Raw genomic sequence first — 27,265 nt, forward strand, 5'->3', positions numbered from 1 at the left:
GCCTGAATGAGGATGAATGACAGAGAGCGTGAAAGAAGGAGAAAGAGAGAGTTTGTGTGCAGAGTTCTCAGCTGAGCTCCACACAGGACCTATCATTACCAGATGTCACAGTGAGGGTGTCTGCCAGCCGAATCACTGCCTCTTTCTCTTCTTCTCTTTCCTTGTTTCTTCTTTTCTCTCTTCGTTCCCTCTCTCTGTCTCCTTTTTTCCTGCACTCTCTCTCCCTCTTGTTTTTTTTTTTTTTTTTTTTTCTTCTTCTTCCTCCCTTCTCCATTTCCAGCTGTTTTTTTGGAGCACGCAGCGAGAACGGGGGAAGTTCTCCACCAATTGTTTCGGTCCTGAGAGGAGCTCGGCGGTCGGACCCCTCCCTCCTTCTGTCTCTCTCCCCTCTCTCTCCTCTGTCTCTCTTCCTCTCTCGCCCTCTCTCTCTCTCTCTCCTCCCCTTGTTGTGACAGAGCACACCTGCTTGATCTTGGCTGCACGCGCTCCGAGTCCAATTACCCCATAGGCCCTCGCAGCCACTCCACAGTCTCATCCCCCCACTCGACTGGATTTTGGGAGTCAAGCTCATCTCGCCCATTTCTACTCTCTTTGCCTTGCTTTCACTGAGAACAGGTAGGTTAATCCTTTAACTCTGGGAGAGGAGAAAAGTAGGGATATGAATGGGTGAAATGAGGTTAGGAATATGGAGTTAGGTTTCACTTTGGACAAATCTTTAGAGAGGGAGAAGTTTTGAGAAGGTGGCTCAGCTTTTACTGGATTGTGACTTTCTGCATAAATGCAAGCATGACAAAATATATTATCCATTTTGTAAGAGTCACATTATTTGCTGATGATGTCATTTTATTTTATGAAATGACTGTTTATTTTTGCACATTTGTCTTTTTGGTAAAATGGATTGAGTAAGTTTGTTTCACATCTTCATACATTATGTTGCTTCTGCCTCTCTCTGCAGCTTTGTGTGTGTGTGTGTGTGTGTGTGTGTGTGTGTGTGTGTGTGTGTGTGTGTGTGTGTGTGTGTGTGTGTGTGTTTGTGTTGTGTATATATTCCAGATATGTTGCCAGGTCTTGTTCCCACAGCACTTTTGGCTTTGTGATGAGAGACCTTTAATCATTTCCAGTCCAATCTGCATACAGCTCAGTGAAAAGAGCAGCGGCTAGGGAAGGGGGTGTGGTGGTGCTGTTGATGCTGGTACCTCACTCCTCTGCCAAAAGCCTTATTCTTCTGGCCCACTATTAATCTCCAAAGTACCCACCACTGAGTGCCATGTGATATTTTCAGCAGTTTATTCAGTTTACATTTTCAGTTTTCTTCTTTATGTGTCTTTTTGTGGCAGTGTTTGGACACTTATTTGTTGATTGTTTGGATGTGACCCATATAGAAGTGCATTCTTCAAGTTAGATCCACGAGTGTTAGAATCAGAATTGTTGAGAGAAGGGAAGGCAGAAAATGTTCTTCTTTTTGTTTCATTTGCCAACATCAGGGGAAAACATTATGTTTTGTTGCATTAATTTGTTCCTTTCATTATTTTTTCTCTCTCTCCCTGTGGCGTTTGGGTTGTCTACAAGGAAATGAGGGCAGAGAAAAAAAAAAAGCAACAACAATGTGGATTTCTTTGTGTTGATTCAGCCCATTACTGCTTGTCAAGACTGTGATTGGAAAAGTTGTTTCTGGTGCTCCTCACATGTTCCATTTCAGCAGTTCATTTGAGACTGCAACCAGACTGCTTTAACCCCAATCTCTTATCTGTCTGCTCTGTTACTTCTCAGTATATGAACCTTCTCTCTGCACACTTTGGCGTGCGCTGCTGTGTTTTCACAGGAGCAGAACAGGACCCAAATTGCTAGGGGCAACTTAAAGTGAGAGGCTTTGAAGAGGAGATGAAAAAAAGCTGTACCTGGCAACGCAGAGAGCCATTAATCCCATAATGGTACAGCTTCCTCTATCAAAGAGAGGTCTGAAGGCTTCCCGGCAAGCCACCACACAACTCCCAGCTAACTCATTACATCCTTTTTGCCAGCAGGGAAAAAAAAAACTAATAAGGCTCATCTGCACTGAATTGCATTGAGTGGACTGGAGGGAAACTGAACAAGGGAAAAACTGAGACAAACGAAATAGAATGAAAAGTGGAACTCAGAATAGAATAAAGGCTAAAAGAAGCATAAGCACTGAACTAAAATACACTCAGAGCAATAAAAGTATCACTAGTTCATAATTTTGAGTTGAACCGAGCAGATGTTTAGCATTCGGACCAGGAATGAGTGAACGGAAGCATTGGAGGAGACAAGGCCCAGATTTGCACTCAAGGGGCTTCATTTTTTCCATCTGGACTTCAGCTCTCTGGGTCAAAAAAGAGCAATAGAACAATGGAATTGAATGGATATCAGCCATAAACGTTTTTTCCACTCCTTCGCTCACTGGAATACCAGAAAGTTCCACATGTCAATCTTTCTGGCCAAAGTTTTTAGGGTCAGACAGAGAAAGAGAGGAATACCATAAGCTATGGGAGTGAAGCCGAGGATGGAAGGAAAGAGCTTAAAATGGGAGGAGATGGAAAGAGAAGAAAGGGAGAGAAGGTTGGGCAGTTCGTCCACGTCTGTGCAGCGCAGACTGTTGATAATGGGACTGAGGTTGATGGCAGGCTGACAGCTCTTCTCATGGAACAGCTGAAATGTGGTTTAACCACTTGCTGGCTTTCCCATGCTATGGCTCTAAACATCAGGCATGCTTTAAAGACTTAAACTGATCTTTCAATAATGGTTATGGCTCTGACACTTTTTTATTTTTGCTGCATAAGGGAACACTATGATTGTAGTGGGCAAAGGGAGTGTCTTCGGCATTCTTGAAGTCAGAATCCTCCCATGCAGGCAGACATGGGAGCATGGATGGCTATTTTCCAGACACGACAGATTTGGCCAAACTCCTATTACAGGAATGTTTTGGCTCTGAAGTTGTTTGTTGGCTATGTCTATGCATATTTTCAGATGTACATGTTCTCACTCACGAAATCCCCCGATATATCAGACATCTAGCGAAAATAATGACCACTGACTCCTCAGACCACTGCCAAAGGAAGAGCTCATAAAAATCACAAATTTTTACATCTTAGCATTGTCATCAATCAGGCGCATGAGTCTGAGAAGATGTGTTTTTGCAACCATGTGGGAGGGGAGCTCACATTCATTTGCTGATGGGTTAAAAGGGCCACACGTGTTTTAAATGTCCTGTGGCCTTGTAAATACCTTCCAGTGATTCATTGCTGACAGACACTCTGCAGAGTCAGACGCAGGCCTGTGGAGAGTCAGATGGGAGGGGGGAGGTAGCGGATGGGTGCAGGGTGGGATGGTAATTGGTGTCTGCCTTGTATTTTTTTCTTCATTGCAACATTATTCGAATTACTAAAATCGAAATACTATGGTGAAATGCTCAAATTTGTTTCCTTCATGCTGCAGACATTTGAATGATTTGTTAAGTTTGGTTGAGGTGGTGATTGTTCCTCTGGTACCTCATTGATTTTTTAGGCTCTAAAGTTTCAATGAAAGGCTGCGACAAAGAGGAGAAAGTGACAAAGCAAAAGGAGGGAAAATTACTTTACTCCCTCATGCGAGCTCTGCTTCCTGTCTGGGAATCATTAGTAATGCTGGGGCCAGCCTTGGGGGAAAGTAGAGGGAGGGAAGAGCGAGAGAGAGAGAGAGATGAGACAAAAGAGGGAGACAGGAGAATTGACAAGGATGCCGCCGCCGCAGGAAATGTCAACCTCCGCCCCTTTTTTCTTGGTCTGACATGGGTTGATGAATCACAGGTTTCGGAGACACGAAAAATGAAAGATAGAGATGGTTGGTGTACCATTTACCACATGTCCTTTTCTGGGACATGGTAGGTTGTAAATCTTTTGAAAATACAGACTAAACCTTATCACAGGCACCTGTGCTTATTATTTTTTGATAAATATTTTCTCTACCTACAATAGTTTCATGTGCAGCACTTCAACAGGCATCTGCTGATCATTCAAAGCCTTTTCAAAATCTTTGGAGAGCCTTGAACCTACATTACAGACTAACTCTCCAGGTACACAAACATCCTCATGCAAATCCTGTTCAACATTACTGTATCCGAATTTGGTCAAAATTGAAATGGCCAAACTCATCAGATGCATCCTCCTCCAGTGTTTACTGCAGCTCAAGTATGTGAGACACTGTAGACCGGATGTCTCTTCAACACTGTGAAGTGCAGCTTCTTTTTACTTCAGTATGAGCTCTTTTGTTGTCCTTGAGCCTCACATTTTGCATTTGTTTAAAGGTTTTTACAGTACGACTTTTTTTTTCTTGCATGGTTCTTAAAGGTCCATTAGAAATCTTGACTGTGTGCCAGTTACTGCCACATTTGCACTGATTAGTGTCAGTCTAATTCTCATGAATAAAGCCTGTCCCATTTTCATCTTGCTACGACGTGATACTGGCCATGTTCGAATGAAGCCACACTGAAATTACACATTAAATGCAATTACTCTTTGTGAATATTCCTGCATGAATTCACGCAAATAATACAGATGTTTTTTACATGTTCGAAATCCTTAATAGCCAAATATCAAAACCACTGCATCAATGGTGAGGCTACAAACATTACATCACCACAAAATATGTGTATAATATATGTTTCATCTCAAAAGTGCATCAGTTGGAAAAAAAAACTAAGTCAGATCATATTTTCTAAGCTACAGGGAAGAAAACTGAAACTTTTTGTAACAGCAGGGTTTCATTTCCAGCTTGGTGTGATCACTAGGATTCTTCTGTGAAACTGAAAATGATAAGGTGAATGGCTTTTATCTCATAGCAGAAAGCTGCATCTTCTTTGAAGGGATTTGAAAAGCTGATACCAGCTTACATGGTCAAGTCATGTTCCAGCATGCTGTGTTGACAGCCCTCTGGATTGAGCACACACACACACACACACACACACACACAAGTGTGTTGTTTGAGGAGCCTGTGTCGTGTGTTCAGTAGATTCTTCAGGTCTGTATGTGCACATGGAGGTGGGAGCATCCTCGTAGAGCAGGCCATCCTGCAGGGCCTGTGGGCACATCTGAGCACACTGGTAATGAAAGAACCTATGCCTGGGGCACAGCAGGTTGTCTCATGCATCTTCTTCAGAGGTTCATCCCTGCTGGGAAAGCTGCTAGTAGCCTTGAATTTATATGTTCAAAAACACTCGGGCGTAATTACTTGTTCTGTGTTTTCAATTTAGAGTGACCTTTATGTTCACAGGCAAACCTTGGATGACCATGTACCCATTATTTCACCGCTCTACTTACAATACAAAGCCATATATTTCCATAATATACAGCCCTCCAGTTCCAAATCCAAAATCTCCAGACTCAGTTATATTAGTACCACTTTTACTCTGCAGTTACAAATTGTTTGTTAATGTCACAAACAATAATCCCTGAAAATCTCTTGTATTCCTTTTTCTTGGTTTTATTTCAAAATCTTGTTTTATTCTCATCAACAACTCCTGGGTCTGATTATGACTCACAGAGTAGCAGTAATTCTTGACTTTGCAGTAAAGATGCAACCATTAAACGCTCCCAGAGCTTAGTCTAAAATTGCCCTCTCCTTCTTCTTCTTCTTCTTGCCTGTCTGGCTCACATTAAAAGCTGATGAGATGTTTATAGACAGAGGTTGATGGATTGATGGCAGGACACATGGAGGGCTGCCTGAAATCCAGTAACAATGCACATGTGCATGTATATCTGTTTATGTGCTTTTGGGCCATTGGTCAAGGCAGGGAGATAAGGTTCAGTAATCTGTGGTGAAACCTCTGTTATTTTGTGTGCATTGCTGTTCCTTCAAACAGAGCTGGTACACTGGCTCCGTAGATGTTTCAGCCTGCAAGATGTGCCAGATGTGAGGAGTTCACGACATCCGTACGACATCACACTACAACAAAAAACCCAACTCATCTGGTATCTAAACAGGATAAAATAAACCTTCAAATGCATCCACAAGCACTATTTGACCCAAGAGTGGTTTACATCCTTAAATCCAAAAAGACGGCAGAACATTCCTGCCAAGTCTGCAGACAAGGTTTTTGTTGGATAGAGCTTTCAGCTGCGCTTAGATAAGAGAGCCTGACACAGCCAAGATTACTCAGTGTGTCGATGACTAGAACAACATGTCCTCTGGATCTATTGTATGTTCAGACCAGGGCTCTTTGTTTCAGCACCTCCTCTTACAGTACATACTCCATGTTTCCAAGTGGAAAAACTGCATTAAACATTGATGTGACACAATTCCCGTCTCCAAGTGCCGACTTATGAAATCACCCTTTTGAGTGTTTTTCGGCTTTTTCCACTTCATAGCAACAGAACAAGAGTAAAAGAGAAACATTATGAGGCAGATATATCCCATCCAACACAATTCCCCTCTGAATAGAAATGATTTCAAGCTTGCTCATACTGTATGCAAGCACTGTAACCACTGGACTGAGGCTGTACAGTGTGTCAAAGCGGCGGCTGTCTTGTGGACAAGGACTATAATTACAGCTTGTGTTGAGAGTCATTCTCAGCCGTGATCCCCTTGACCTGATGTAACCCTAACCTGGATAACACTGCATCAGCACATCTCTCTTTTGGTTTCTCTCTCATTCTCACAGTGCACAAAAATATTTAACAGTGCTTTTATTGCTTTTCACACATACACTATGTGCACCTATAAAGTTATACATACATCATGTGCACCTGCTTTAGTACGCCTCAAAACATTAAAATACTCACACAAATAAAGTAAAACAAAGATGCAGCACATAAGCATCATATGCACACAGGCCATATAAACCAGCCCAGGGACACTTTCAGCTCTGGCCGACTGATGGTTTTGGGTCAGTTTCATCATCCTGGTCATGATGTTCAGGTCAAGGTCTGCTGCAGACCAGCTGCTCCCCAATCATTTGTTAGCAGCTGTGGCTCAAATCCGCCCTTCAATTATTGTGGCACCAAGAGGGAAGGAGCAACTTTTGGCTTTATGCATGACAAGCAGATTGCTAGGTCTTTGAGACTTGTGTGTGCGTCTCTATGTAAAAGGTCAGGGAGTTTGTGTGGAAGTCTGCACTGGATTTAAGTTAGAGAGAGTGTGTGTGTATGTATCAATTGGGTTGTGGTTGTGTTTAGAAATAGACAACTGCCTAAGGAAGCAGGATTCTCCCAGTGACTCCGGATGCTTGCTTCTGCTTTTATTGTACTTTGTGACACACGCTGACACCATGAAGTACTTGGCAAACAAATCATCACTGTGATTCATTACTTTGGAGTAGAAGATGTAGTAGAGCAGTTTACAGTGGCAGCCATGAAATGTCTCATGTGTATCCCCTGTGTATTACTGTAAAAGCTAATGCAGATGTTACTTATTCAGCAGCTAGCGCTGTTTCTTCCTCTGTTGTAAAACTGAATTATATGGAACATCATTTTGAAAGAAAAAAGGAATCGTTACTGCATCTGAGTACAGTAATTCTCAACCTGGGGTACTTCTACAGTTTCCACAGTGTGTAGATGATAGACTAGCTCAACTGACTGGAGAAAATTAAAGCTACAATTTAAAGAAATATAACTAATATATTTAAGAATATATTAGCATATTGTCAGTTGTAACATCTGAACACTACATGCCACGATTGAGAGTGTGTGAAACCTACTAGAGAAAAAGCTGATACTACAGCTAAATACATAGTTAGCTAAAAGCAATGAATATAGCCAGGGTTGCCATAAGATGTTTTAACTGCTGTAGTGGGAGCAGCATTTTACCCCAACCCATACAATACAACCCATACAATTACAACATAGGCCTACAGCAATACTACTGCAACACAGACCAAAAAAGCAGCAGCAATAACAACAACAACAGCCAGGTGTATAAAACACCTAGTAATGCAATGCTAGACCCAGTAATGCAAATGCTATTGCACAATAATGCCATGGCATTGCAATACACATATCCAAAAGCCCATTGCTCATGGCACACAAGAAGATATCCAGATATGAACATTTCATTTTTTCAACAAAGATATAGCAGTGTGATGTTAAAAGTAATTGACAACTGAATATCAAACCGCTCGGTGGCAGCTGACAATACTACACCATCAAATAAATGCTTCTATTGTAACTAACTATGGTGGCCGACAAGGGCAACGGCCGAAAACATTTCCATTGGGAGAAACAAGCCGCAAATTCATAAACGACGCAGATTCAAAAACACATACGAGAATACCTTTTTTTTTTTTTTCAAAAGGTATGTCGGTGTGACGTTAAAAGTAATTGACAACTGAATATTAAACTGCTCGGCGGCAGCTTAAACCAAATAACTTACCTTGAGCTGCAGGTCAGGTGCTCCAGTAGTTATAATTATCCAAATGTGGCCTTGACATAAGGTGTTACGGAAATGAAGTCTCTCATAAGGGCATGGATGTCCAATGAGTTCAAAATGTCAGTGTGGACATGCATCAAGGAGAGGTGAGTTTGTCTTTTCTGGGTCATGGTATTGCGTATCCATGTTTTCACGCAATGCTAGGTGCAGATGGCCCACTCGGATGAGGCCACAGAGATGGGCAGGCACAGATATGGACATAACTGAGAGTTTTTCAGCTTCTGTAAACAGAGCTCTTGTTTGGGGATGGAATCTGCAATCTGAAATACGTTTTCCTCCATTGTGACGTTTTCCTTCAATTAGCTATCAATGCTACAGTAGCCGGTTGTAAACTTACGAATCCTAACTTGGAGTTGACATGACCCGCCCGACACTGCCTCTGATTGGCTAATGATCGTCGCCTTCGCTGGTTGGATTGGTTGGGTTTAGGCATGGTCAAGGCCATGGATGTAGCTAGGTAAAAATAATGGATGATGGTTAAAACAGATGACTGAAATGTAATAAAAATGGATAAATGGTGAAATGGTTAGCTAAATGTAATGGGCGAAATAGCAAAAAAAAAAAAAAAAAAAAAATGGTTAAAAGGGACAGCTAATAGTAATACAAAGGGATAGATAGTGAAATAGGGAATAGTGAAACTTTTAGCTAGCTAAAAGTAAAGGCTGAATGGACGAAATAGCTAAAAAATAAAGGATAAATCGTTTAGATAGATGGAATGGGATCTGACGAAAAACTTGTGAACCACAGTTTTAGTAGATATTGTATGTCCACAGGTGAATTTTTTTGTAGTAGTGTGTTTTTGTTTGTTCATTATTCTTGAAAAACATGAATGAGTTATCCCTAAGGCTTGTCCTTTCTGACAAAGTAATATTGTGTAATTTTCTCATTTGGCTTTTGCACTAACCCTTCCTCTTTCACCTTTCACCTTCTGCAAAAAAAACGTCACAGTTAAATAGCTTATCTGGCCAAGCCCACTAAACTGTTACACCCAAGTGCTTAACCTTGTAGCCCCCAACCCTCCACCTCTCACCTTTGCCCTTTGCCTCTCTGGACTTCAATCAGTGTGGCTTGTCCAGTTTTTTCTTACACAGCGTCCGTCCGTCTGCATTTGAATCACTGCCATGCTGAAAATCTATTTTCTCTTTGCCTACTTTCCCTCCGATTATAACATTAAATCAGAAACAGATAGTTATACGGAGTCATTTAAAAAGTAATCATAGACAGGCCGTTTTCAAAGTGTATCCACCCAAACCTTTGAACTGTGTCCTCTCGTCCTCCAGGCTCCCTGCTAGCAGCACCATGAGGTCGGCCTGTCTCTCTCTGCTCCTGGTTACTGCCTGCTGGGCTCTGCCCTTCCGCCAGTCGGGCTTCCTAGACTTCATGATGGAAGATGAGGTGGGATCAGGTGTGGATGATACTATAACTATAAGCTTTCCTTCCATGCCGGTTGGACCCAAGTGCCCCTTCAGATGCCAGTGCCACCTTCGTGTAATCCAGTGCTCTGACCTCGGTAAGACAAGACACCTACTGATGGTTGATGGTTGTGTGTGTGATCCCATCCCCCCCCCCATATCCTCTTTAGGGTTACAGGTGAGCATACCAAAGCATACAGTGGCCGCGAGGCAGTCACACAGGGTTAAAATCAAACTCCACGCAAGCGTATAATTGGAGAGGATTAATACCTCATAAAAAGCATATTTCTGTGATCTTGAATAAAAGACTTGGGGCTTTTACTGTGAAATGACAGAAAGACAAAACTGATCCAACACATTATCTCAACATGTGTGGGATTCTCGCTCATCTTTTTAGACTATTAATCCCTATAATTAAAGTTTTAATGTGCAGCATTATAGCATCAATGAATCATTAACCACACTGATTCTGAGGCAAAGGTGTAATTACTGGAAACAAAGGTAAAAATTTAACCTTATAAGAAATCTCTTATTTTCATCATACAACGGAACAGATGGCAGTATCCTTAGTGATAGATAAAGCACCAGTGTTTTTGAAAATGTGTATGAAGGTATTATTGTAGTACATGTTTGAATTTACAGTCTCCAATACTCATCACATGCCTATCCAAAATATCTAAAAGAAAAGAAATCAAGTAACATTTTTACAAAAACCCGAGTCAGTATTTATAAATGGAAGAACAGATAGTCCTACATTATATTCTTGTATATATCAGTATTTTTCTATTGTTATTCTTACCTGAATATATTAGGGCAAGAACTCTGATTATTATTTTGTTGAATCAATCATTTTGCTTGTGTCAGAAAATAATGTCTTTAGATTGTTTGTTTTGTCTAAAACTTCAAGTTATTCAATCTCACAACCATATAAAACTAAGAAAAGCAACAAATTCACATTTGAGAAAATGGAGAGACTTTTCAAGCAATGGTAAAATTACAACCTCAAAACTTTGCTGCTGGTGTTTAGCGACACATACAATGTGTGTGTGCTTTATCAGATCTAAGTACTAATTTATCAGTGTGACTTGATTTGAATTAAAAAGTCAAGAAAAAAAGTCACAAGCCTCTTGTTCGCATCCATTTTCTTCATCCACGCCTCCATTTAGTGTACTGGCCTGGATTCCAAGCAACTGAGCTCACTCTGATGGGTCAGAGGCTGAGGTCAGACGGGTGTCTGCACTAGTTTTACTGTACTTTTATTGTGTCTCCACCAATCCACCCAAACCCACGGGGTCATTCGAGGGGTGTATTATGTTACACATTATTGTGAAGTCACCCTGAGAACAAGACACCAGTGTTGATAAGTTAAATGCTCACAGATGTGGGTCTTATTTCACATCCTGTAACAGTTACATTATTTTCTCTCTCTGGGCAACTTGTTTTCTTATACAACAGTGAAGATTAAAGGATAGCCTGGAAAGTCCTGAACAAATCCCAGTTCCTCAAATGTTCCTAAACTTGTTTTTCAATGTAACACTCATTCACAAAGTCTACAATTACTTAGTCAGCTCTTTGCTTCAGGACAGTCACAACAATTTACTCAGTTGTCATCTACAGTGTTTGGAGTTTATCATTTCTGTTTGTCTAATCTGATCAATAGCATATACAAGAACTTTAGTAATCTCACAAACTTTGTCACAGAAAAGTCCCTGACCTCAATTATTCTCATATATTACATAAAACTGCTTTGCAGCGCAGTTGGGTTTGATAGTTTTTTGGCTCCGCTGTTGTTTGCAAAGGGAGGGGCACAAGCTTCAAGGAGACAGATGAAGGAGAGGGGGAGTGACACAGATGGACAAACCAGAAGGATAATCTTTAAAGAGGAGAAGACAGATATAACCAGCTCATCACCACTTTCCTTTTGTAAGCTTTAAGACGGCTAGGGTTGGGACGGTGAAGTGAAATATGTTACAGATTCAGGGCAACAATCGCAGAAAGTGTGAGGAATAACCGGAGGCCCAGATGGACAGGTGGCTGAAGAGTCAGAGCGATAGACAGGCGGTCAAAGACGCAGACAGTTGGAGAGAGTGTTGTCCAGGAAAAGACTGGTTCCATTACATCAGCGCTCCAGCCGGGGCCCCAGTCATCAGCAGCAGCACTTTCCCCAGAGATGCAGCTCCATGGCTGGATTCTCAACTTCTGCATCAGCAATGTTGGCCCCAAGCCTCCATCTGTTCCCCAGACCTGCTGGCATGCACACAAACACACACTCAGACACACAGGAATAAACACATGTATATATTTGGACGCACGCACACGCACACACACAGGCCCGGGCAAAGCAGAGAGAGTCTGCTCACCATCCCAAAGCACTCTTTAGCTTTTGTAGATGTGGATTTTCCTCAGTGAGTTTGCCGCTGGCAGGCTGACAGCTAAAACATTCAGGAGAGAAAATTTAGCCTAAGGTTCAAATGAGTTGTGATTACATTGCTAGTTCTGTTAGAAAGAGCTTTCGCTGATGGACAGACTAAAACAACAACCTTTTGTTCTCGGTTAGAAGTGTAACGTTTCACCCTTACCATCTGTACAATCACCATATTCCCTCAATAAAAAAACAATATATATTTTATGTTCAGTGATTGTGTAACATTCACTGTCACATTCCCACACTTCCGAATGACCTGCCAAAAACTCCAAATTTACTCTAACCCATTAGGCAATCAGGCCATTGATGACAACCAGATCAAGTGCCAGACAAGAAAATAAACACCACAAACATTGTCATTAATGCTTGGAAGTGCTGAAATGAATCCAATCCAAAGCAATCATTCGCTTGATATCCCAATTACTTTGTTTAAAATGAGAGATAGATAGTGATCATAATAGTAGGGGTGAGATTTAAAGTCCCAGTTCTCTGGTTCATTTCCTGCCAAGTGGCTATCACCTGAAAAGTGAGATGCTGACCCAAACATGACATTCAGATCATTTATACTGATTGGTCTGTTCATGTTGATGTCGTCATTGCACAGATTTTTAGTGTTCCACTTATTGTTTGGTGTCATATGACCAAGTATTTGTTTGAAAAAAGGAGTACATTTAACAGCTGGATGTCAATCACTTTTTATCTTAAAAAGTCAGAAATTATCTGTGTTTAAATTGAGTTTTTCTTGAGTAGAATTCTTGAGTTTTTCTCCATTTTCACACAGGAAGCATTTGTGAGCTGTTTTCATGACAGATGTTATTTTACTGATCACTTTTTGTGATGTTAGAAACTGATACATAAGGGCATAAAATCTGTGTGATAAATTGGTTTTAAGCCTTTTTTTTCACAAATCGGGTTTTATTTGAGAAAGCTGCATAAAAATCGAAAACCATTTCCCTTATTGACATCATGATATCTTTAACTTCTCAGTGATGCTACACACACTAGACTAATTTATACTGTACAGTGGCTAGAAAAAGTCTGTTAAAGGGTTTCCCAGCTATTTTGGTTTTGCATTTCCATAAAAATGTAATACTAATTGAAAAAGGAATACGCAACATTGAAGCTATAAAGGCCGAGACAGTCTGACGATGAGAGAATAACAATAAAACAGAATGTGTGTGCAACTGTAGAGGTAAGCAGTGTGGTGCTGTAATGATGGTGGTGACCACAAACAGCTGTGATGGTTTGTGGGTCATCCACTGCCGAGTTGGAAAAGCTGACAGAAAAGCAAACCTAGCTGGAAGTAATGTTTGGGTGAGCTGAACGGGAGTCGTCACAAGCTTTTAGGACAGAGACATACGTATATAGACTGGAGATACGGAGTGTAAGCTTCTTTGTTAAACAGTTTATTCTACGCCTCTTCCTCTGAAATGTAAACTGCACATTATGAATCTCCGTGTATTTTTTGTGTAGCCACGGATGCATAAGGGCATACACAATAACTCCCAGCTGTCTACGCTCAGTTTTTTTTTTTAAACAGTCCACTCAACCAAATAGTCTTTCTATGTCACATGACTTGCCAAACTATAGTCCAAGCAAAACGGCTTAGTGTGAGCTCAGTGTCCAGGTATGCAGTCGCTTACTTACTCCAAAGGAAATTTGTTTTAAGGTCCATTTCCACCATGTGTGCCTCAGAGCACATCAAATAGTTATTTGGTCCCTTTGGAATGTCACCATAAAACCCACTGCACAAGTCCCTATCATTGAGACTTTATGTAGCGTGCTACGTTGACAAAGCAGACCTTGTTATTTCAGAGTGTCGCTACTGTAAACCCCATTACTGTGTCCTGCTCCTCCAGATTTGATTCTCTCTTTTTCAGTATGTGCAGGCCATAACAGTTTGTAAGTGCTTCAGAAATCTACAGTGCTTCTCTATAACATTAACTTTTTATTTTAAGTTCAGAAAAAAAACACCCTTAGTTACTATAAAGAGTTTAACACTCATAAAGTTAGATAATCTGCTTAATCAAGACCGTGTGGGTGTGGTGGGATCTGGTTGGATTGATAACGCCAGCAGCAAAAGCAAACAACCAAACAACTGTCATCAGTTTAAACTCTGATTAGTGCATGGAAATATGTGACATCACCTTTTTCCAATGCAGGCTTACCCACTTCAAACTTGTGAGAAAAGCAAGGATGAAAACACAAATGCATAAATCGCTCAAGTGAAACTGTTTTAACTTTTAACTGGCAGAAATGTTTGAGTTCATGCAGAACCCAACTGCTCGTAAGAAACTTAATGAGACATAACATTCACTAGACTTGATTTACAATCTCTACATTCACTAAACCCTGCCCGCAAACAGTGATTGTATAGTCATTAGCTTAGTCACCATAACTGCTGACTTTTTGCCTGAAGCGTGTAACTTTAGTATTTTAGCATTATATTACGAATGCAACTATTGTGTGTATATTTAAGACAATTTCACGGGGCTCTCATGTTAAAATGATTCAGCTGGAAACATTAAAAAGAAAGCTGGAGATACAACTCACAGATTTGGGTTGAGTTTACACTAGCTAGCTATAGCTGATAAAATCAAGTGTAGCTACTGTTTAAGCTGCAAAAATACACAGTCGCTGGCTAGAAATGAATTTTCTGATTTTGTTTACTTCTGTGTTTAATCAAACATCCATTGTTTTCAAAATGGATGTGATTTGTCGAATCTGCCACTGTTAACGAACAGTCAGATAGAAACTGACTGTCAGAGACTCCAACTAAGAGGTAACCACTTTGTATCCATTTCCTGTTGAGGTCAGAGTGTGGTTAACCTCTCATCACCTCAACCAGGGCTGTCACCATCTCGCGTCAAACTTTTCATCATCCATCATTCCAGCGGATTTATTGTGTTTGGATGTTAACCCACGTACAGAAGGCTACATCTAATTAAACAATGTCTCCTTAAAAATTCACCATCAGGTCTGAAGTCAGTTCCTGGGGATATCCCTGATGACACCACTCTGCTTGACCTGCAGAACAACAAGATTACTGAGATCAAGGAGAACGACTTCAAGAATCTCAAAGGACTGCATGTAAGAGACATTTTACTTCCATCTGTAGAGCTTCATGTCTTTTCGCTGTGTATTATATAAGTTATGTAATGTGTGTTCTTATGTAACAGTTACACTAACCGTAGCCCCTCTTCGGTATGAAAACCTGATGATCCCCATGGGGAAACATTTGTTGGATTTTATTTGTGCTGTAAGTGCAGATGCAAAAAGAGAAAGAAAAAACAAAAGTGTTCCAGGATGTTGGGAAGAGGTTACACCGGTTATCAACAAGCTTTGATAAGTGCGCTGCCAAAACACTGTCAAACAATTTGCAGCCTCACAGAGCAAAATTCAATCATTCACCAAGAAGTAATTGGGGCCTCACATTACCTTTACCATACAGAACAGTCACCAGGTGTATGGAAACTATTCACCCGTAGGCCTTACAGTCTCACAGCCTCACACCTCTCAGCACACACTCTGTAGCTTTCTTGCTGGCAATAAATACCTCTGTCTGACGGCCATAGCTGTTTCCACTCCAATGTAAATGGCCTCTCAAGGGGACTGGACTTCATACCTCACATTGACTCATGTCCGCTTGCACAAGAGTGGACCAGCAGTGAGATTCCTCTGAAAATGCACTGGGGATAACTCATAGCGGTTTTGAAGTTGGCTCTCCATCTTGTCGGAGCAGGCACCAGGTTGGATAATCTAACAGCTGCTGAGCGCTGAGCGTCGTGTTTTTGTTGAGTCTCATCTGGAAAGTACAGATTTCTTCTTTTTTTCAGTCCCATGGTGCATTTGTAGCAATGAATGTTTCTGAGCGGGGGAGCAGTGAAAACCACTAACGTGTAGAGTTTCAAATAAAGTTCAAATTCCATAATAATGTGAATTTAAAGAAGAACAGACTGGATTTGAGAAAAACGGCTGTAAACTAATACCATTAGTTTTGACTTTACTTCACTGATGCATTAAATGTTTCGTGCCAGAATGAATCCCTTGAATTTATCTTTTGCTGCAGCATTTTCACTAACCCAGAACGCCGTGGAGACAGTGGTAAAAGCTCTAATTTATTAAGATATTAAACACAGTATCTCATCTCCCTGATATTCCTCCTTATAGGCTCTGATCCTGGTGAACAACAAAATCACCATCATCCATGCCAAGGCCCTCAGCCCTCTGACCAAGCTGCAGCGCCTCTACCTGTCTAAGAACGTGCTGAAGGACATGCCAGCCAACATGCCCAAGAGCCTGCAGGAGCTGCGCATCCACGAGAATGAGATCACCAAGATCAAGAAGGCCTCCTTTCAGGGCATGTCCCATGTCATCGTCATGGGTATGAAATGCAAAACACTTGATATGTTTGTGAATGGGGATATTTATTTGGACAGCACAAGTAGTTTGAAGAGGAGTTACGGAGGATAGCACATGTTTTCCAGGAATAGGTCACATCTTCCGAGGTACGTCTGTGATTTTGTGGATGGCAACAGTAGTGACTGTAGTGAGTTTTTCAGTAGCATCACAACAATAAGAGTTCCTTTCTCTGGGGAAGTCTGTGCAAATATTGAATTAAGTATTGTCAATTTTAAAGATGTAACACATTGATGCCTCTGAAGATGTAACCTGCTGCTGAAAAATAGGTAAAAAAATAACTTTTGGATTGTTTTGTCTCTTAGGTTGGTTCAGGCAAGGCCGTCTGATTGAATTGCATTATTTGTTTCCATCACAATAGTTTTACCTGGGAGGCAGGAACCTTTTTAGGAACTCTACCTGTGTTTCAACCATAAGATGCAGGGTCTAAATTTAGTTTTTGGGCCATTAATTCCTCAGAACAAAATGTCCCTGCTCAGACATTTTCAGTCTCTCTCCGCCTCTGTATGTCTCCTTTGCAACAGTCGGGAAACATTCAAGTTGCGCAACAGTATATTAAAGAGAACAACACAATGACTCAGTTTCATTAGCAAAAATTGCATCTTTAATTTTAAGAAACAAACAAAGCGCTCACACGCTACAGGGCTCCAATTTTCACTTATTTATTGCACTATAAACCCGGATCAAAAAAATCAGACCTGTCTGATAAAGAGCAGTTGTGCTTGAAACATCACCAGGTTCGTGGTGCAATAATTAAGTGAAAATTGGAGCCCTGCAGTGTCCAAGACGTTTGTTTGTTTCGTATAGTTTACTCCATTTTTAGCCCGCAGCTTTTTTTATTTAGAATGTGCATGAAGATCTAATTTGTAGTCTTTCATTTTGACTTGGGGCTCCCTATTTCCTGGAACTATTTGCTTGAATAGAGGCACAGAGTCCTACGTCGAGGTAACAGATGGGGCTACATACAGAACTTTCATTGGAAAAGCTTTTACAGAGCTTGGACTTTCAGCCTTTGTTCAGTGTTTTCAGAGTGCTCTACAAATAAGTTGACCTCTTTGTGCCACTAAGATTAACTGAAAAACACAGCAGAGATACTTTCATGCTGCATATTTTGCAAGACACACAATGGAACCACTCAAACGGTGAAAGTAAGGGTATGTGAACATACAACTTTACCAGGTCACATGGTGCAACCTCAACAGCTGTAACACGCATGTAAAGGCCTTTACTGTGGAGTATGTGAACCGAACCATACAGTAAGTTAACAAGGAAAAGACACATGCATGGGAATGGTCAATGGGATTCATTTTCATTTGGAAAAAAAAGGCTCTTGTAAACTGAGCTAAAGTTTGACTGAAAGTTTGACTGCTGAAACCAGATTTACACTGCACAGTTTATCTCTCACTTGTAAAACTTTCTGTTCCACAAATTAAAAAGTGTCACTCTGACATTGCTAAAGCAGAAAATGTGGATTCAGTCACCTAACAATTCAATGATTTGAGAATTATGATCCCACCATGACAAATCGGGGAATCTGGCATGGAGCGAGGCCGCATTGCAAACACACGCCATTCTCTTGCCCAAGACTTTGTTTACTCATGACTCAGCTCTATGTTCCCGTAACACACCAGGAGGGGAATTAACTTCATAGGCGTTATCCACTACTGATGTTCTCTTTCTTTCTTACTGGGGTCTATTCATTCTTCTCTCTTTTTTTTTTCCAGAGCTTGGGTCCAACCCTCTGAAGAGCGCCGGAATTGAAGCCGGTGCTTTTGCTGACCTGAAAAGGGTCTCTTACATTCGTATTGCAGACACTAACATCACAGAGATCCCCAAAGGTACAGTACTGATATCTTTTTCCACAAATATATCCTAAATTAAGGGATTTGGCTTAATCTGAGTTTTATCCAGTCAGGCTCAGCCAAAAATAACCATCTTCTATCAAAAGAATGCACGGTTGGATTTAAGTCTACAGTCAAACAATGGGCTCAAAGTGAAAAAACACACAAACTGTACTGCATAGTAATTCAAAACTACCCCATCTCATGGTGGGAACATGTGAGGTGTATTTAGTGAAATGATACATGTAATGAGAAGCCTTTGAAAAATAATTTGGTTTGACAGACTTGGAAATAGCCACTCCTTGGTAACTATCACTTTCTATGTAAAAGTGGTTTCATAATGTCATATAAGCCCCCAAGGTACGGAGGTATATGTCTTGAGTCATCACTTAGTTACTTAGATTGTAATCCTTGTCTTTGGATTGTCTTGTCAGGTCTGCCTAGCTCTCTCTCTGAGCTCCACCTGGATGGAAACAAGATCACCAAGGTGACAGCCGACAGCCTCAAAGGCCTGAGGAACCTGGCTAAGTACTGAAACTTACCACTCTTCTATAAAACATCAATCCACAATAGCCTTACCATTTCTTTTTGACTTTAAGTTTTAAAGCTAAACTATGTAACTTGATTTCTTACAGTTGGCTAGGTTAGCTGACTTTGCCTACTTTGCCCACTCATACAAGACCAAGTTGTTACTAAGCAAGTTGCATTTTATTGTTATTGAATTCAGCTTTTCATTTGTAATAGGAACATAGCATTATTCAATCTTTCAAAAGTTACATAGTCTTGCTTTAAAACTCCCCTTTGGAAAAATGAAAACATGCATTGCTATTGCACAGATTTTTTAATGCTGTCTCTTGTTTTTAGTCTTTGGTTTGACATGTATGAATTTTACTTGAAATGCTAGCTCTGGCATTACCATCCATCTGATTTACTAAAGAACAAAACCTAAGACCTAAACAGTAGTTTTGGATAATCAAAATAACTGGTTTGCTCATTAAATTCGTAACACTGCTCAGATTGTGCCAACGATGACATACCAAGCTCGAACAAAGAGAGCTTTGTTGCAGCATGAGTAGAGTATGTTGATATTTTGTTCCATTTTTTTTACTATTTCACTGGCTATAATTTTGGCAGTAGGCTAAACACTGATGTAACTATCTCAGTTTCTGCGCTCATGCACTTTGTGCTCTTGTGTCTTTGTTCTTCTGCACATTTGCACATTTCAGTGCCTCATCTACTTGCTGTTTTTTCTTGCAGACTGGGTCTGAGCTACAATGAGATCAGCTCTGTGGAAAACGGCACACTGGCTAACGTCCCCCACCTGCGAGAGCTGCATCTCGACAACAACGCTCTGACCGGCGTTCCTCCTGGCCTGCCCGACCATAAGTACATCCAGGTACAGTGCTTGTATATGTCAGTGCTATTGATCCAGTTTTGAATACACAACATGATCACAGGAAGATTGTTATTGCAACCATTTAGTTCCAGCAAATTAACTCTGCTTGAAGCTTATAGTTATGTTACTTATTTTCTTATGGTGTGATCATAAACAGCTCATTTTCTCTGATCTAAACCATACTGGAAAAGTTTCTTTTGTTGCATTTTTGCATTTGGTTTGTTTGGGATCACACTGCCCGATTAGAAGTCAACCAAGGCTTTCATAACAAAAGTCACATGGATTCATTTAGTTTGTTTATTAAGTAAAGTGTTAGTAGCCTGTCATACTATAGTATTACATATTTTTGGCGGTAGGGGGGAGTGTAAACAGGCCTGATTCCAGGCTCTTCAGCTTGAGCTTTGCTTCAGTTTATTTCATCATGTCATTAGGCTTCTCAAGCCTCAGCAACTGCTGCATCGATCCCATACCCATAAAGCAGTTTGGGGTAATTTGCTGTAGTAGGTTGGGATCATATATTTGTGAGCACCCCAGTTTTAATGACATTGTCCTCAGCAGACATAACAAACCAGACTGTGGAGAGAAAGGACTCAGTTTAAAGTTTGGATAAATGTTGTGTACAGTTTCTTCTACACTGAAGTTTCTCCCAGTACAGACTGGGACACTGTAGTAATAGTGTCTGGTTACCCAAAAAGACATAGTGTTAATATGAGAAGATTTTAATATAACAACCAGCACTTTCAATTTCAGATGTATTATATGAAAACTATATAATAATAAACTAATCTAAAATGTAACTAAATTATCACAATTACAGTAGAATGTCAAACCTCCTCAAAGAGAAAGCATATGCTCAGCATGGTTTTTATTTTAGGAACTACATATCCAAATGGACTTTATGATATGTTTAGTTTTCGTGCTTTTTTCATATTCTGATCATCTTTTTGTTTCTTACCTGCTCTCTTTAATATTTTGCCAGTTGTAATTCATTATGATCTTCCTCCATGTATAGTTTGGTGTTTTTGGATCTATAATTAGCCTTATATTGTCTCTCTCAGTGAGTTTGTGGCAATTCCCTCCTTCTGTTCTTATTTCTAGCAGCTTTCTCTTCACCCTCAGTGCTGCATGATGTTTTCAGCCGCTCTCATGTTCATATACTTTTTATGCCCTTCTGTTTTTCCTGTGCATGTAAAATCATGCTTGTTCTTAAGCATCAAGCAGCATCATCTCTTTGGTAATTTGAAGTATGACCATACAGGAAGTTTCTTTACTGTTTTTAGTTAAACATGCTGAAGAGAAAAAAAACTCTATTTGGCTTCCTTGAACTGTTATTATTCATTTGGTGACTTATTATTATCCTCTTTATCTGCTTTATTTTGGAAAATCTAAATTATTGCCATCCACGTCCTAGTCAGTGACCGAAGGTTGTCATTATTTTAATCCCTTCTCTAGGTGGTCTACCTCCATGTCAACAAGATTGCTGCTGTGGGAACAGAGGACTTCTGTCCTCCTGGCTTCAACACCAAGAAGGCCATGTACTCTGGCATCAGCCTGTTCAGCAACCCCGTGCCTTACTGGGAAGTTCAGCCGATCACCTTCCGCTGCGTCTTCGACCGCTCCGCCATCCAGCTCGGCAACTACAGGAAGAAGTAGAGAGTCCTGCGCACCTCTGCAAGGAAGTGTGTGTTTGTAAATGAGTGTGTGAAAGTTTTGTAAGCGTGCGTGTTTGACCACAGCCACCCCCACCAAACACTGACCCCCCCTTACCAACACTGCCTCCCCACAAATGATGATGTCATTAATCCACGCACACATTTCAAAACTTCCGTGGACATGGACCTCAAACACAACATATCATTTTCATTATTTAGCTTCGACATTGGTGCAACAGTAGTACACACAGCTTACAGCAAACACCAGCATACTATGGTGATGCTCTCACACACAGCACATCATTCATAGGACCAGTTTAGCAAGCATTAACATTGCAAATACATTCTCACATTCATACTGTAACATATTATTGTGTATAATATGTGCAATTCATTCAGTGGACAAATCGAAATTCAGAGGTGAACCCTAACCAAAAAGATTTGAAATCTCACTCAGTGGCAAATGTTATAAATCCCATTATCCATTGTATGACTTATGAGAAAGCTGGCCTGTAGAGCAGGCAGCAAGGGGTTAACTTGTGTTTCACAATACCTTTAACAACTGGTATACTAGAATGTACTAGATATTACCTGTGTACTAGGAATAGCATTCAGAGTGTAACATTACCACGCTGCACTCCATAAAAGAACTCTGAACTTCTATTTGTATTGTATTCAATTCAAGTAGAGATAAAAGCAACGTGACTTCTATCACATTGTGATTTCTTGTGCTTACTTCAGTGTTGATTTAGTTTTTCTTCATCACATTCCATCCCCTGTTTCTCTCCTCATGTATGTTGTTCTGTTAAAAAAAAAACAAAAAAAAAAACAAGGTGAAAATAGCTTCTAAAAAATGTAGAATAAACCATGTATGTTTTAAACAGAAGCCATTCCCAAAGATTTATATGCATGCTCTTATTTTTTTCCTTTCAACTTGAACCTGGTGCTTTCTGGAATCTCTTGTTAATGCGTGTATGTATGTCTCATTGTTTCCCTGCCCTTTATTTCTTTTCTTTTTGTTTTTTTTCAAGAGTAAAGAAAAATTGGAGGGTGCATGTGGACTGGCATGCCCACAGCACCCATGTTGGTGTGAATGTTGTATGTATAGACGCTGTATATAAATGCTGTATAAAAAAACCTCTCTTCACTTAAAGGCACAAGCACTTACCATAGCTCAGACTTAATATATCAGCAACAAAGGTGTTCCTCTTTTTTTCCGGAGCAGGGGCTCCAGCTAAGGTGTCCTGAACAAAATAAAAATACTAATGGAAAAAGTAGCAGTTTTTGATGGATGTAATGACCAGAACTTGCATATTATCAATGATGTGCATGGATATTCATGCTCCCGGTCAATGGATGATACTGCAGTAACTACAGCACAAATACAATTAGGGCAGCGACTTCCTGGCGAACAAGGTCAAGAGGAGGCACAGGTAAAATGTACTGAGAAACAGGTGAGAAACCTTAACCTATTCTTACAGGCAAGATATACATACATCATGTGACAGTGCTTCATCTAAAAAGGGAAATATCAGTGATAGAAAGCCTTGACAAAGACTTGTGCAATAAGGCTGCTTGGACTGGCTCATCAAATGTTTAAATTGTGCCAAATGTTTTCTATCTATAAGGTATATTTGTGCACAGAAATGATTTTTATAAGGATTTAAAAGGAAGTGAAATGGATGCAAACAACAGATGTTTCATTTTAGATATTTCATAAGGGGTTTGACCAGCTAACAACAAAAATAATAGACTGAAACAAAGTCTGGCTTTAAACATATTCAACATCATGGGCACTTTTCAAAGTCATCAATCATTTTCACTTTAACTTTATCCGGTGTCTGTGAACAAAGTACTGCTTTCTTGTCATCTGGTAACAATAAGTCACATTAGAATTGTTTCGACACACTGTACTCCTGTCAAAGAGTAAATGTAGGTCAGATTATTCTTCTGTTTCCAAAAAGTTATAACATAGGGGCCATTCATCGAGTGCAAGTTCTCAGCATATTACAGGTACTAGTCGTGCAGGAATAGGTGGGTCTTAGCTTCCTTTTTGGCTTAAATTAAAACAGCATTGTAAATTAAATCTGTGACAGTGTTCTGTTATAAACTCAAGTCTCACAAACTACTACTTCGAGGGGCTGGGGCCATTCCCATAATGCATTGGCCAAGAGTCAGAGTTCATTCCGGAGAGCTCGCCAGTCCATCACAGGATGTACTGTATACATTTACAGGACATATATGTGTCTATATACACAAATAAACAGACAACGCATTCAATCTAGAGTCTCCATTCCACTGCATGTACGGTTTGTAGGAGGAAACCAGAGCTCCCTGAGGAAACCACACAGACACAGAGAGAACATGCAGCAGGTTTGCTAATAGACCTTGTTGCTGCGAGGCGATAATGTGAATCACTGAGCCATCATACCACCACATTCAGGTCCCATGGTGAGCAAAAACACTTGGGTAAAGGGTCTAAAAAAGATTAATTCACTTCTAGTTACCCCTGCAGCCTTCAATTCATATTGATGGGTTTTGTGGGCTGAGGCAAAAAAAATATTTGCACAAGGACCTTTTCTGGCCTGTGAGCCACTAGTGATTTATAGTCCTTCAGTCATTTACGTGACTGTAATGGGAATATTTAGGTTAAAGAAAAAAGACAGAGCTCCCTGGAGACATGTAGTGGTTAAGACTCCTATTTCAGAAGGAGGTTATACAGAGTCTAATGATCAATGATCCTAGAAATCTAGATTTTCTCCATTTGTCCCCTCTTAAACTAAGTTTACAGCACACTTTATGGTATTGTATGGAATCTCAGCGGAGACAAATGTCAATAACCTGCTATCTGATGAATCAAAAGAAGCAGTGAACACATAACACTCTGTTCTTTTTCTAAATTTACCTCCAAGAATTGTTGCTTTTCCTTTTTTCTTGGTCCCAACACATATTTAACAATTCAGCACCTTCTTTTTATTATTATTATGAATTATTAATTAACGCAGTTAGTTTCATTACTACTATTTTTATCAACCCCTGATATTAGACATGCACCTTCAGCAATCAATCAACTCTCATTATCATAAGCAACAACAAAAAATGTGAAATGTGAGATAACTTAGAGATTTGGACGGAGATGGATAAAATGAAATATACATTAATAACTGAATGAGTACTGTGACAAATAAATGGTAAATTCAACTTTCCATTATTTAGCTTATACTCAATTATGTATTCCCAAATTCATTTACATTTTCAATTCAGCCTAAGGCCCAGTAGTGAACGTTGTCACTTTTGGGACTCCATAAAAACTGCCTCCTTCGCTTAAAATGATAAATGTGGGGATTCAAATTACAATAACGCAAACGACCCATCCAAAAAACAAGAAGCGATGAAAAGACAGGACATTTAAGAGTTATGACTGGCTCTGAATCTTCTCTCTCTGATATGACTTAGGTCTTGTTTTTTTTTGTTTTTTTTAAGACAAGGACAGTCTGAAAAGCATTAGTGTTTGAGCTCTGGCGCTCATCCCGGCGCCTCAATACAGCAAACATGAATGTACTTCAATCTGTTGCCCCCATGTGGTGGTTATCAGTACAGCATTTTCTATTTTCTGTCTCTCTCTCTCTCTCTTTCCCCCTGAAACACACACATATAAGCACAGTGCAACTTGATCTCCTAAACACACGTCTATCTTCTAGACCATAAGCACTTAGAGTTATTGCTTTAGGCTCTGTGCCAATATTTGTGTGTGTGTGTGTGTGTGTGTGTGTGTGTGTGTGTGTGTGTGTGTGTGTGTGTGTGTGTGTGTGTGTGTGTGTGTCCGTAGAAATGGTTCAGAGAAAAATTTGTTGTGTGAAAATATGATTCCATCAACGTAACAACTTGCTCATACACTCATTGCTTGGTGTGTGTGTGTGTGTGTGTTTTCACATGCGTGCCGGAGTGCGTCTGTAGGTGAAGTGCCTGTCTTGTGGCACTTATGCAACCAAAGTAATCTGAGCTGCTTCACCATGTTAAGCGAAGAGTGGTGAGATCCTGCCGAAAGAGCAGATGTGCCACAGATTTATACAGATGGTTATTTCAATGTGCAAATCGGCACTGGCAATGCGGTACTAAATTCCTCAATGAAATCCTCATATCAACATCACAGTGATGTGTTAAGCCCTGTTATTATAGGATATTCTATATCAAAACAAAACACCTTAGCTGGCCCAGTTTATACTGTATCCCTTAATTATGGATTGTAAGAAAATAAAGGTAGGAGATAAATGTAGACCAAAAAAAGAACAGAGGTATGTTGTGTTAAGCAGATCTTGTCATCTGATTTTAGAGCCAGTTTACTCTTGCAGCACATGTGAGCCCATGAGACAAGGTGAGGGAATCACTTGGCCTTCCTGGGGATGAGTGTTTTAAGCACAGTGCTTTCCACATGACCACATGGTAGGAACAGAAGGTGGTGTCTGGGTGCTGTCTGAGATTTTATTAGAAGCCTCTGTGTGTCCGTGCCAAGAAGTCCAAGAATATCCCTCTTTGCTAATATGCTTGCTTGGATCTCCATCTGTGTACCTCTGTCAGGGCATGTGCATGTGTATCTCAGTTGTAAAGTTTTTTTCTCATGTGCTCGTATTTATGTGTCTGTGAATGTGTCTGCATGTGTTGTTGACAGGGAAGATAGTTTGTGCTGCACTTTAAAACATGTGCCAGATTGTTTCACATACCAGGTTTTATCTTTTATGTTTCATCTATGATATATATATAAAGTGCATGTTTTTCTATAGTAAAAAGCAGTTGCACTTATAATCATGAAACTATAATTTAAATAAATATTTTTTTAAAGAACCCCTTTTCATATACAAGAAAGATATATGAACCTCAAGTTACTGTTGCTATGCCTACAAATAAGACACGTATGCTCCTTACAGTGATTACAGGAGCAGAGCTACAATTTTTTTTACCAATGTTCAAAACAATGGTTCCTTGATTACAGACAGAAGCACTCTTCACATTTTCAACTGATGAATTTTATCAGAAAAAAATTCAACCCACAAGATCAGTATTAATGTTATCATCTGTGGCTACCTAGCCGATTAGGCTAACCGATTAAGCTGCCATTATATTAAGCTTCATATTGTTATATGTTATACATATATATCATAATGTTAACACAAGTTAGATTGAAAAAAGAAACAGGTTTTAAATATACACTTGATGTGTCTAAATACTGTGATAAAAGACTGAGGGTAAAGCTATATGTCCCAGAGAAAAACTCACCATTAATGAGGACTTGCAAAATAAAGCAACAGCATTGTTCTGTTGTTGCAATGTAGAGCTTGTTAGTCCCTAAAAGTACATGTGTAAGATAAGGACAGATGGAAGGTCTGACTGCAACTAAGCTACTTTTTAATTAGGGCAGAGCTGCAGACATCAGCTAAAACAGCATCCAGGATCAACTTCCACATGTACAAGTCATGACCAAGCTAGTAACCGTAAAAAATAATAGCGGTAACTAGTTAGCTGGACATGCTAATATCTTTCAGTGCATTAGAGCAGACAAGTCACGCTGTTAAATCCATCTCATATAAGTTTAAGAAAAAGACAACATCCTCCAAACTGTTTAAATGCCAAACATTGCTCTTACTATAGCCCCATGTACACTGCTTCATGTGGAAAAATGCTAATATATCACTGAACAGGGGTGGGGA

The 27,265-nt window shown here is 40.0% G+C and overlaps 1 protein-coding gene across 1 annotated transcript; it reads left to right on the forward strand.

Moving 5' to 3' along the window:
* The first annotated feature begins 279 nt into the window (after positions 1 to 279).
* dcn (decorin) lies at positions 280 to 22,837 on the forward strand. The gene is made up of 8 exons (XM_056367790.1): positions 280 to 615; positions 9,696 to 9,925; positions 15,230 to 15,342; positions 16,423 to 16,636; positions 18,396 to 18,509; positions 18,947 to 19,040; positions 19,770 to 19,908; positions 21,361 to 22,837. The coding sequence occupies exons 2-8, from the start codon at positions 9,715 to 9,717 to the stop codon at positions 21,559 to 21,561; spliced, it is 1,086 nt and encodes a 361-aa protein (XP_056223765.1). The 5' UTR covers positions 280 to 615; positions 9,696 to 9,714; the 3' UTR covers positions 21,562 to 22,837.
* The last annotated feature ends 4,428 nt before the right edge of the window (positions 22,838 to 27,265 follow it).

This window comes from Seriola aureovittata, chromosome 22, assembly GCF_021018895.1.
Source record: "Seriola aureovittata isolate HTS-2021-v1 ecotype China chromosome 22, ASM2101889v1, whole genome shotgun sequence".
Classification (NCBI taxonomy): domain Eukaryota; kingdom Metazoa; phylum Chordata; class Actinopteri; order Carangiformes; family Carangidae; genus Seriola; species Seriola aureovittata.